The sequence below is a fragment of the Sinocyclocheilus rhinocerous genome, unplaced genomic scaffold, assembly GCF_001515625.1.
Source record: "Sinocyclocheilus rhinocerous isolate Xijiao unplaced genomic scaffold, SAMN03320098_v1.1 scaffold2309, whole genome shotgun sequence".
Taxonomy (NCBI): domain Eukaryota; kingdom Metazoa; phylum Chordata; class Actinopteri; order Cypriniformes; family Cyprinidae; genus Sinocyclocheilus; species Sinocyclocheilus rhinocerous.
Window position 1 is genome coordinate 95,707 of NW_015644615.1, and position 10,777 is coordinate 106,483.

Here is a 10,777-nt window from a genome sequence, read left to right on the forward strand (position 1 = left end):
CATCAAGTCCAGCACAATGACTGAGTGAATGTGAATGCAGTCGCCTCTGAGATGAGCTCCAGTCTTTCTCTCTTCTCACATGAGTCTGAGATCAGACTGTCCGCTGCCTTCCTCTTACCGGAGGATGAAGATGAGTCCATCTGTCCCTCAGCTGATGGCGTTTCACTCTTCATCTCAGCTATTCATTCACTGATGTGCTGTTCTTCAGTTCATCCTGCTTGAAAACTCAGTCTGATTTACATATAATCATATCCATGAATAACTAAAGCGCAGCGCATTTCATCTCGGCCGTCATGACGTCAGTCTAGTGTAAATACAGCGAAATAATCGCGTAAAAACACGAGCGAAAGCGTCACGTGTGCTCGCTGATCTACAGCTCTGAGATCGATTAGTATCCACTAATCCGATCTGCAACTCTGCGTGCGATTACTGCCGCTCGACCAATCACAGGCTGCGCTGAGAGACACGTCACACAGCGCAGGCGCGCGACCGGAAGCGTAGCTTAACAACGGAAACGGTCTCGCTGCGCGGGGAGTTTAAAGCTGCGAGAGTGTTTCATGCTGTGTTTATAAATGTAATCATCATTTGGATGTTTGGCGAGTCCTTCAGCAGATGTTTGTGTGTGCAACTCGAGTGTGAAGCAGCAGCAGCATGTCAACAAAGAGTCTGGCGAAGTAAGAAACAACAACAACATCTCATCTGACACAAACACTAGACACTCAGATCAAACAGATTAGTGTTAGATAAACGTTATTTAATTAAATAAAACACGATTTACTACTAAATATAAAATGTATATCAACACTATGCCCTGATATTGTATTTAAATATTTGTTAATTGCAGTATATTTACACTTCTCTGTCTCATATATAATGCTAATATTTCACGATTTACTGAGACTAAATATAAAATGTATATCGACAACACTATGCCCTGATATTGTATTTAAATATTTGTTAATTGCAGTATATTTACACTTCTCTGTCTCATATATAATGCTAATATGTCATGTATCTCATATGTGATGAGATGTGTGCTGTGTGTCAGAGAGCTGGGTCTGATCAGGAAGCGCAGTCATTCATCTGGAGCTCATCAGCGTCCGTCTGTCTGCAGTAAGAGTCTCTGGTGTGTGTGTGTGTGTGTGTGTGTCGGTCTGCAGTAAGAGTCTCTGCTGTGTATGTGTGTGTGTGTGTCTGTCGGGCTGCAGTAAGATTAAGTGAGTGTGTGTGTGTGTGAGTGTCTCGGTCTGCAGGAAGAGTCTCTGGTGTGTGTGTGTGTCGGTCTGCAGTAAGAGTCTCTGCTGTGTATGTGTGTGTGTGTGTCTGTCGGGCTGCAGTAAGATTAAGTGAGTGTGTGTGTGTGTGAGTGTCTCGGTCTGCAGGAAGAGTCTCTGGTGTGTGTGTGTGTCGGTCTGCAGTAAGAGTCTCTGCTGTGTATGTGTGTGTGTGTGTCTGTCGGGCTGCAGTAAGATTAAGTGAGTGTGTGTGTGTGTGAGTGTCTCGGTCTGCAGGAAGAGTCTCTGGTGTGTGTGTGTGTCGGTCTGCAGTAAGAGTCTCTGCTGTGTATGTGTGTGTGTGTGTCTGTCGGGCTGCAGTAAGATTAAGTGAGTGTGTGTGTGTGTGAGTGTCTCGGTCTGCAGGAAGAGTCTCTGGTGTGTGTGTGTGTCGGTCTGCAGTAAGAGTCTCTGCTGTGTATGTGTGTGTGTGTGTCTGTCGGGCTGCAGTAAGATTAAGTGAGTGTGTGTGTGTGTGAGTGTCTCGGTCTGCAGGAAGAGTCTCTGGTGTGTGTGTGTGTCGGTCTGCAGTAAGAGTCTCTGCTGTGTATGTGTGTGTGTGTGTCTGTCGGGCTGCAGTAAGATTAAGTGAGTGTGTGTGTGTGTGAGTGTCTCGGTCTGCAGGAAGAGTCTCTGGTGTGTGTGTGTGTCGGTCTGCAGTAAGAGTCTCTGCTGTGTATGTGTGTGTGTGTGTCTGTCGGGCTGCAGTAAGATTAAGTGAGTGTGTGTGTGTGTGAGTGTCTCGGTCTGCAGGAAGAGTCTCTGGTGTGTGTGTGTGTCGGTCTGCAGTAAGAGTCTCTGCTGTGTATGTGTGTGTGTGTGTCTGTCGGGCTGCAGTAAGATTAAGTGAGTGTGTGTGTGTGTGAGTGTCTCGGTCTGCAGGAAGAGTCTCTGGTGTGTGTGTGTGTCGGTCTGCAGTAAGAGTCTCTGCTGTGTATGTGTGTGTGTGTGTCTGTCGGTCTGCAGTAAGAGTCTCTGGTCTGTGTGTGTGTTTGTGAGAGTGTGTGTGTGAGTGTCTCGGTCTGCAGTAAGAGTCTCTGGTCAGTGTGTTCATGTGTGGATCGTCACTGACTCTGCTGCTGGTGTTGGTGTTTCTCAGAGCAGCGCTTCTCTTTCCTGATCATCATTGACTTTGAGTCCACCTGCTGGAGAGAGAAGAGCAGCTGCGGCCAGGAGATCAGTAAGAGTCCTGACGCCTCTCGAGTTTGTGTTTCATGTCTCATCGCTTGGCTTCACATGTGTTTTGCTCCCTCATCAGTTGAGTTTCCGGCCGTCCTGCTGAACGTGTCGAACGGAGAAGTGGAGTCAGAGTTCCACTCGTACGTCCAGCCACAGGAACACCCTGTACTGTCAGCCTTCTGCACGGAGCTCACCGGCATCACACAGGTTATCCTGAGCTCTTATAGACACCTCTGGTGATTATTGATGTTTAGTTCAGTCATGTATCTGTCACCCTGCGTATGATTGGCCGACAGGATCAGGTGGACTCCGCCCCTCCCCTCCACATCTGTCTGTCCAGATTCACTCGCTGGCTGAACAGTCTCCAGCAGGAGAGGGGCGTGGTCTTTGAGACGGACAGCACAGGCCCCGCCCCCTCCGGACACCCCTGTGCGTTTGTCACATGGTCAGGTGAGAGAATGCTTGCCTCTCTGCCTGCGCTTTATCTTCTTTATGTTCATTTGTAATGTGTGTGTGTGTGTGTGTGTGTTGATGCAGACTGGGATCTGGGAGTCTGTCTGCTGTACGAGTGCAAATGGAAGCAGCTGAGTGTTCCTGAAGCTCTGAAGAGCTGGATCGACCTGCGAGTCACTTACAGGGTACAAACACACACACACAGACCCTGATGAATGGGAGAAATCATCCCGGTTCGGTTCATGGTTTCAGGCATTTAGTGTTTGACTCTATTGGTTGTTTGTCAGCTCTTCTATAACCGGAAGCCCAAAGGTCTGAGAGGAGCTCTGCTGGACCTCGGCATCCAGTTCACAGGAAGAGAGCACTCAGGTACACTACACACACACACTCATTAAGAGGGTTTTATAACTCCGCTTTGCGTCGTACCTAACAACGTCCCTTAGCTGTTATAAATTCACTGTAAACCACGGCTTATTGCTTTATTTAGAATCACATAATTGTGTCTGTTATAAGCTGTAATCATGATGTATTGAAGCATGTTTCCTCCTGTGGTGATTTGCTCAGGTCTGGTGGACGCGAGGAACACGGCTCTGCTGGCGTGGAGGATGGTGTCTGACGGCTGTCTGCTGACTGTGACCAAGTCTCTGAGGAGGGTGAGTTCTGTCACAGGTGACTCCACCCCCTGCCTGACGCCACAGCCAATCAGGAGCTGGCGCTGAGCTGTGCTAAACCAGCATGTGTCTCTGTCTCTCAGGCGCTGGTGAAGTCCAGACCTCCGCGTGGAAGCGTCTCTGGTGAGCGTCCCTCAGCGCTGAGTGAGCGACCCGAGCGTAACGAGCAGCAGACGAGTGTGTGTCGATCGCTCGTGTCGCCGCGCACCGTCCTCTGTAGCACAAACACTCCGCTGTGTGCCGGCGCGTCCAGACCGCTCGGGAATCTCAGCACACTGGCCGGGCTCTCGGACATGACCTACGACCCCGAGACTCCAGACGCCTGCTGGCGAGACGGAGTCCTGCTGACCGAGGGGGAGGAGCCTGGCTCCTGTGATGATGTGCTCGTGGGGGCGGAGCCTGAGGAGCCTGATCCCGCAGGACCCAACAAAACCTGGTCAGACCACTACAAACCTGCCAGACCAGCGTCCAGCTCTGCCTGCACACCGCTCCGGCGCACAGACCCGTACAGGCCGCTCTCGCGCTTCTTAGGACGCAGCGGCGCGTCGTTCAGTGTTTATACAGACCCGCCCCGCACTGTGAGCCTCGCGTCTAAGATCACGTCTCCTCTGTGCGGCTGCGGCCGGAGGGCCAGGCGTCTGACGGTGGGGAACGGCGGGCCGAACCACGGCCGTGGGTTCTACAGCTGCCCCGTCAGACGACAGAGCTGCGGCTTCTTCAAGTGGGAGTCTGGATTACTGCAGTCCAGCAAACAGAACCGCATCAGAACACCACAGACCTGCAGCTCTAGACCCCTCCGGTGAACACGGGCTGCATCGTGTCTTTAGATTTGAACAAACCTGTTGAAGAATTCATTTATTATAAAGAAAACACTTTTTAAAAGTATTTTTAGAAATTGTGTCAGGGACATCTGCAAGCTTAAGCTTAACATTTCTACATCCATTCTTCTGTTTTTGTGAGAGAATCAACACCTGATATGATCTCAGAAGAGCACACTGCTCATTAAAGACATGACAGCAAGCATGCATGTCCATATTCAGACTTCAGATGATATGTGTTTAGTTATCAGATACGTCTCTTTATTCTGCATTATAGCATCATGATTATGATCTCATGAATTGTGTCTTTGTGATTTTAACAAACCTGTAAAATAATATTTATAATAAATCACTTTTGAAGACACATTTAAGTTTAAGTTTAAGTTTCTCTTTTATTGTCTCCCTTAGGAGAAATTTGTCTTAGGCAACCGGGAGAGCAGATCAAACATACAAAAAAAAAAAAAAAATTTAATTAGTTCTGTCAGGGACATGAAAGCATTTACACGTTGTGGAGACTTCTATGCTCGTTCTAGTATGTTTTACATGAGTAACATGTTCCTCACAATAGATTACAGAATTATAGAATGGGTTTTTAACACTTCACTTGAAGCCTGTATATATAATGCATTATAACATATTATACAGTGCACAGCATAAATGAGTACACCCCCTCTGAATAAATATAAAAGATGTATTTTCTTAATGATCACTAATATAGTTCATGGAAAGATGGCAAAATTGAAACATATTAAACATATACTTAATAAAAACAACAAAATGCTTCAGGAGGGTGTACTCATTTTTGCAACACAAAATTGTATTACTTTGATAAGAAAATCTTATTTTGCTGAATAATTTTGGCATTCTTCTTTGGTAATTGATCAAGCAGGCTTTTTGGAACATTACATCTCCAAAGAACCCTAACATGTCTTCTAAGTAAAGAGTAATTGCTGAATGTGTTAAGTTTTAGAGGGGGTGTCATTTATGCTGTGCACTGTACTTTGTAATGGACCTTATAATGCATTGTATTATTTAATTGTATCCACAGTTACAATACTTAACTATTCAGTGTTACAACTTTGCATCAAAACACATGATAACCAGTTTCATATGTAATAAGGAATCTGCAAATAAATTTTATAATGCATTTTAACTTCACATAATTTATGAAATGATACAATTTATTACAACAAACAATTATGAGTACTTTTATAATACATTATGCACAAAGGCTTTAAGTGTTTTTATATAAATACACATTTCATTCTCTATATTTTCATAACTTTTAAAAAGAAAACATGTGATATTTATGGTTTTGTAACTTCTTTTTTGCAGCACCGTCAAACGCGTTTCGTAATCACATGTCCCACTCGAGGCCCTGTATGACGCGCGCTGCGGAGAGCTTGAAGCGCGACAGACACAAACACACGCGTGCCAGCAGCGCGTTGATATCGCGGAGTTTCTGCATCTCTTCATTCAGCAGCAGCAGCAGAGAGAGTGTGATAAAGTGCAGTCATGTCCGAGACGCTCAAGAGGAGCAGGAAGCGCTTCGGAGGACACGCGCACAAGAAACAGAGGGGCGCGCGCGAGCTGCAGGTGGGCGCGCAGGGGGTGCTCGTCACCTGCAACATGAACGAGCGCAAGTGCACGAGCGAAGCCTTCAGTCTGCTCAGCGAGTACGCGGACGCGCTCTACGGCCCCGAGCAGGTGATGCTGAACACTGTCTCTGCTGTCTCTGTACTATCACTATACTATCACTGAACTATCACTTACTAGTGTAGTGCACTATAGAGATGTGTTACACTAGTGTAGTGCACTATAGAGATGTGTTACACTAGTGTAGTGCACTATAGAGATGTGTTACACTAGTGTATTATGGAGATGTGTTACTGTACTGTGTGTTACATCCCGCCGACACACAGGACAGTCTCAGTGAGGATGAGGAGGATGATGAAGACGCCGAAGCTGCTCTGAAGAAGGAAGTGTCTCAGATACAGTCGTCTATGAAGACGCATCAGCAGAGGTTCAGTGCGGTGGACAGCGGAGCTCATAACGTGGTGTTCATTCGCACTCATGGAGTCGGTGAGAGTCTGATCAGATCATCACGTGAGGTGAGCTCCATCTGAACCTCAGATTCAGATCACAACTCTCTCTCTCTCTCTCTCAGACCCAGAGCAGCTGGTCCATCACATTCTGTCAGACCTCTATCAGACGAAGAAGAGGAAGTCCCGTGTGATCCTGCGCATGCTGCCGGTCAGCGGCACGTGTAAAGCGTTTCCCGAGGACATGGAGAAGTTTCTGAGTGTGTTTCTGGAGCGCTGGTTCAGAGCGCCGCTGCGTGCCACCTACCAGATCTGCTTCAAAGCCCGAAACAGCAGCCACAGCAAGAGAGAGGAGGTCATCAAAGCCGTGGCTGGTACAGCAGCACTCACACACACATCACACGCTGCCTCAAACACGCCATTCATCTCTGTCTGTTCCTCTGCTGGGTTTCAGGTCTGGTGGGGAAGCTGAATCCGCTGAATAAGGTGGATCTGACCAACCCTGAGCTCTCCATCATCATCGAGATCATCAAGACAGTCTGCTGCGTCAGCGTCCTCAAGGACTACACGCTCTACCGCAAGTACAACCTGCAGGAAGTGGCCAAGGAGCCAGCCAATCAGAGCACAGGCCCGCAGGAAGCAGCCAATCAGACGCAGGAACACGGGGATGGAGAGAAAGCGGATGGGAGTGCAGAGAGCCATGATACCTCCGCCGGCAATGGGACGAAGGAGGCGGAGCTTGAGTGAATGTTTGTCACGTGACTGTGGCTGTTTTTAAAATCATTTTTACACAGTTTGTGTGTTTTGTTTTTTAAGCAGTGAATTTGACTGTCTTCTGTTTTTACTTCTGTTTGTTGGGTGACATTAACAGTTTCTGTTCGTTGTACGGGACTCTTGTCATTTTGGAGACATTTTCCTCTGAAAATAAGACAGAGGTGTGGAAATCAAATAAAACAACTGAAATCACATGCGTTTATCAGTAGTAATGTCTGTTTTTAAATGTTGAGACATTTCAGATGAGAGCGACTCTTAATTCTTCTGTCTGTGGAATATGAAGAGAAGGATCCAAATCACAAAAACATTTCATTATATAATAGACTCTGAGAGAAAATGCGGTTCCCCTTTACTATTACGGACAAATCTTGCGAAACGCTCCTGATTGTTGGTTGTTTCTCATGCTGGTGTGTGTGAAGGCCTCCGTGTTTTTAGAGTGAGTCAGGACATCAGAAAGGATGTTTAGTGTTGAATGAGGCTGAATTCGAGTCAGAATGATGGTTGTGAATGCGTTGTTTTCCGGTGAGTGCTGAAGCCGGAGTCTCTGCAGGCGTCTCGGGGTCAGTGTGGTGTTAAAGGTCACGGCGTTGTGAAACAGTAGTGATTAGCCGTGTCGCTCCCTGGAGACGAGGATTAGCCTTCACCGTGACCTTTCCTGATCATCGCAGGAGACGCAGGTCACAGCGGGAGAGAGCAGTCACACACTGAGGACTGCAGGAGCGTTTAGAGGCGTTTCACACTTCTGCAGTGTCACCTGTGTTTACTTACACATGGTTTTTCCATCAAGTGTTATATTGACATTTTTCATAATCATATTTTGGAGACATATTTGTACCTAGAAGACTGATAAACCGGACAAGACCTCACTTTGGGGATGTCCTCACTCATAGAAAAGTTTTTTTGTTCATTATTTTAAAATGCAAAAACGTTTACTGTTAGGGTGCGTATTTGTAACTAGTTGTATATAAAAACAATAGGAGTCTAATTAGATACCTTAGTGTGTATGTGTATGTTTGTGTGTGTGAGTGTGTGAGAGAGTGTGTGTGTGTGAGAGAGAGAGAGAGAGAGAGTGTGTGTGTGTGTGTGTGTGTATCAGCTGAGGTCGGACTCCTACCGTGTGTCAGATGGCGTGTGGTGTGACCTTTAACATCCCTCCTCCTCCTTGAGATGGACAGATTTCTAGAAGATCATCTGTGGATGCTGAAGAGAGAAAGCAGCACAAACTTCATTCTGCATGTTGATGGAGTTACTGGAACAGAACACACATTACAGCACTTGAGTACATCAAACTACATCCATCTATGTCTTCAACAATTAGGTTACTGCCTATATCACGTGTGATTTGATTTCTCATTCACTTGAAAATAGTATGAAATGCGTTAAGTAAAAAAAAAAAAAAAGAATTAATAATAATTTAATTAATAAGTAAATAAAAAGTAGCGACAGTGAAAATTAAAATTGATATGAACAAATAAAACAAAATAACAGCAGAAGTACAATATAAAATCCAATCAAAAGTTCATGAACTTTGCAACCAACAAATTTGACAAAAAGAAGTAAGAAAATAAAGAGCAGCATATAATATTTAAAAACGATGAGCAGGAGTGGATGTGTGACTGAGAGGCAGTGATGATGATGAGGATGAGGATGAGGATGAGGATGAGTGACGGCGCTCGTGTTCTCACTGACAGCTCGAGACTCTCAGCAGCTGCGCGCGACTCAAAACTCCCGTCAGGTAAAATCATCATCTTATTACTTTGAACTTAATAAACATAATAGTAATATTTACTTCATGTTTTAACCTACACGGATATTTTCATTATAAGTCGAGAGGAAGCGTCATTTGATTTTCTGTCTTTCGTTGAATAAAGTTGATCAAATGCATCATACTGCAGTGATTCTGACTGACGAAATGAGACGAGAAACCATCAGATGTTGCATGCAAATGATTCAGTGTTACATAGCTTGTAATCGGAGCTCTGCGTTTTTAATTCGTGACTATTGATTGCAGACATTATCATATAAATTCAACAGAACAAATTCAATTTAAACTGTTGCGTTTTTTATTATTAAAAACAATTTACAAAAATTTGTTTCTGACAGGAATAATGACACATTTGACATCTTTCGAAATTAAAAAAGGTTGTTGTCTATTTTTATGTATTGAATTTAAATCTGTAATACCAAAACACAGTGCAAATCAAATAAAACCATATGCATTGTGAAAAACACTTTACAAATAAACTGACTAAACAATAAAACAAAGAACAATAATGCAAGTGCAAATGGACTTAAACAGTAAACAAATAAAACAAACAAATAATAAAAACTAATCTAATAAAACAAAAAACTGGACAAGAAACTATAAAAAAGTACAATGAAATTAAACAAAAATGGATTAAAGCCATAAAAAAACTGTGAACTGTGCACATTTCAGAACAAGCAATAATGATTACTTTACAATATTTGTATACATTTTTACATATTAATATTTTCATATGATTCAGCCTTCAGGAGCCTCAGATGACATCATGAGTTGCCGTGGTGACGTGGGCGGGGTCTTCAGCGAGGACGCGCCTCGTCCTCCAGTGCCGGGTGAGGAGGGCAGTGAGGGCGGGGTCTACAGCAGTAAGACTGCATCTCATTGGTTGGAGGCTCCGGTGGCCGCAGTGCGCCGCTCTGATGCAGATCTGGGGTTCGAGCCTGAGGGCAGCGTGTCACCGGACGGGCTGTACGAGCCCTGGGCCGAGACGCTGCTCACGCTGCTGGAGGACCATGACGGCACGGCTCTGTTCCTGCGCTTCCTGCGGACGCTGGGCTGCGCAGCACTGCTGGAGTTCTGGTTCGCCTGCAGTGGATTTCAGAAGGTTCCCGAGGATGCGACAGAGCGGCGGCTCAAACTGGCCAAAGCCATGTACCGCTGCTATCTGTGTGACGGAGTCGTGTCCCGCCGGATCACAGCCGAGACCAGGTGCGGCATACGGGATGGCATTCAGCAGCTGCGGCTAGACTCCGCCCTGTTTGTGCAGGCGCGTGCGCAGGTGCAGGCGGTGTTACAGGACAGTCTGTTCCCGCTGTTCCTCCGGTCAGAAGTGTATCTGAAACACACTCAAACTGCTGACCCGTCACCAGAAACACGGTTATCAGGATACCAGACCACACCCTCTCAGGGGGAGGAGTCTGAGAAAGAGGCCCTCCCTCCTCACAACACAGCCAATCAGAAGCGTCCAGGCAATAAGGAGTGCAGGTGAGATACAGTGAGACGCAGCTGAGACACAGGTGAGATGGAGTTGAGATGTGTGTGAGATGCAGTGAGACGCAGGTGAGACAGAGGTGAGATGCAGGTGAAATGCAGTGAGTACAGGTGAAATGCTATGAGATGCGGTGAGATGCTGTGAGATGCAGATGAGATGCTTTGAGATGCTGTGAGATGCAGGTGAGATGCTGTGAGATGCAGGTGAGATACTGTGAGATGCAGTGAGATGCTGTGAGATGCAATGAGATGCAGTGAGATGCAGTGAGATGCAGTGAGATGCTGTGAGATGCAATGAGATGCAGTGAGATGC

At 45.9% G+C, this 10,777-nt stretch overlaps 3 protein-coding genes across 4 annotated transcripts in view; all 3 read left to right on the forward strand.

The window, feature by feature from the left end:
• The first annotated feature begins 523 nt into the window (after window positions 1-523).
• On the forward strand, window positions 524-4,744 carry eri2 (ERI1 exoribonuclease family member 2). 2 transcript variants are annotated; one of them, XM_016576107.1, is made up of 9 exons: window positions 524-674; window positions 1,031-1,113; window positions 2,374-2,454; window positions 2,533-2,660; window positions 2,750-2,903; window positions 2,991-3,091; window positions 3,194-3,275; window positions 3,471-3,559; window positions 3,661-4,744. In XM_016576107.1, the coding sequence occupies exons 1-9, from the start codon at window positions 652-654 to the stop codon at window positions 4,378-4,380; spliced, it is 1,461 nt and encodes a 486-aa protein (XP_016431593.1). In that variant the 5' UTR covers window positions 524-651; the 3' UTR covers window positions 4,381-4,744. The 2 variants fall into 2 exon arrangements, with proteins under 2 accessions (XP_016431593.1, XP_016431595.1); XM_016576109.1 differs by having other exon boundaries at window positions 1,049-1,113.
• A 991-nt stretch (window positions 4,745-5,735) lies between these two features.
• thumpd1 (THUMP domain containing 1) lies at window positions 5,736-7,402 on the forward strand. The gene is made up of 4 exons (XM_016576097.1): window positions 5,736-6,102; window positions 6,318-6,477; window positions 6,563-6,811; window positions 6,892-7,402. The coding sequence occupies exons 1-4, from the start codon at window positions 5,911-5,913 to the stop codon at window positions 7,182-7,184; spliced, it is 894 nt and encodes a 297-aa protein (XP_016431583.1). The 5' UTR covers window positions 5,736-5,910; the 3' UTR covers window positions 7,185-7,402.
• Window positions 7,403-8,887: 1,485 nt separating this feature from the next.
• LOC107758382 (axin-1-like) overlaps window positions 8,888-10,777 on the forward strand; it is a 15,013-nt gene continuing 13,123 nt past the window's right edge. Inside the window, exons 1-2 of the mRNA XM_016576098.1 lie at window positions 8,888-8,946; window positions 9,719-10,458. Of these exons, the coding sequence (XP_016431584.1) occupies window positions 9,743-10,458 (716 nt within the window). The 5' untranslated portion in view covers window positions 8,888-8,946; window positions 9,719-9,742. The remainder of the gene's footprint in view (window positions 8,947-9,718; window positions 10,459-10,777) is intronic.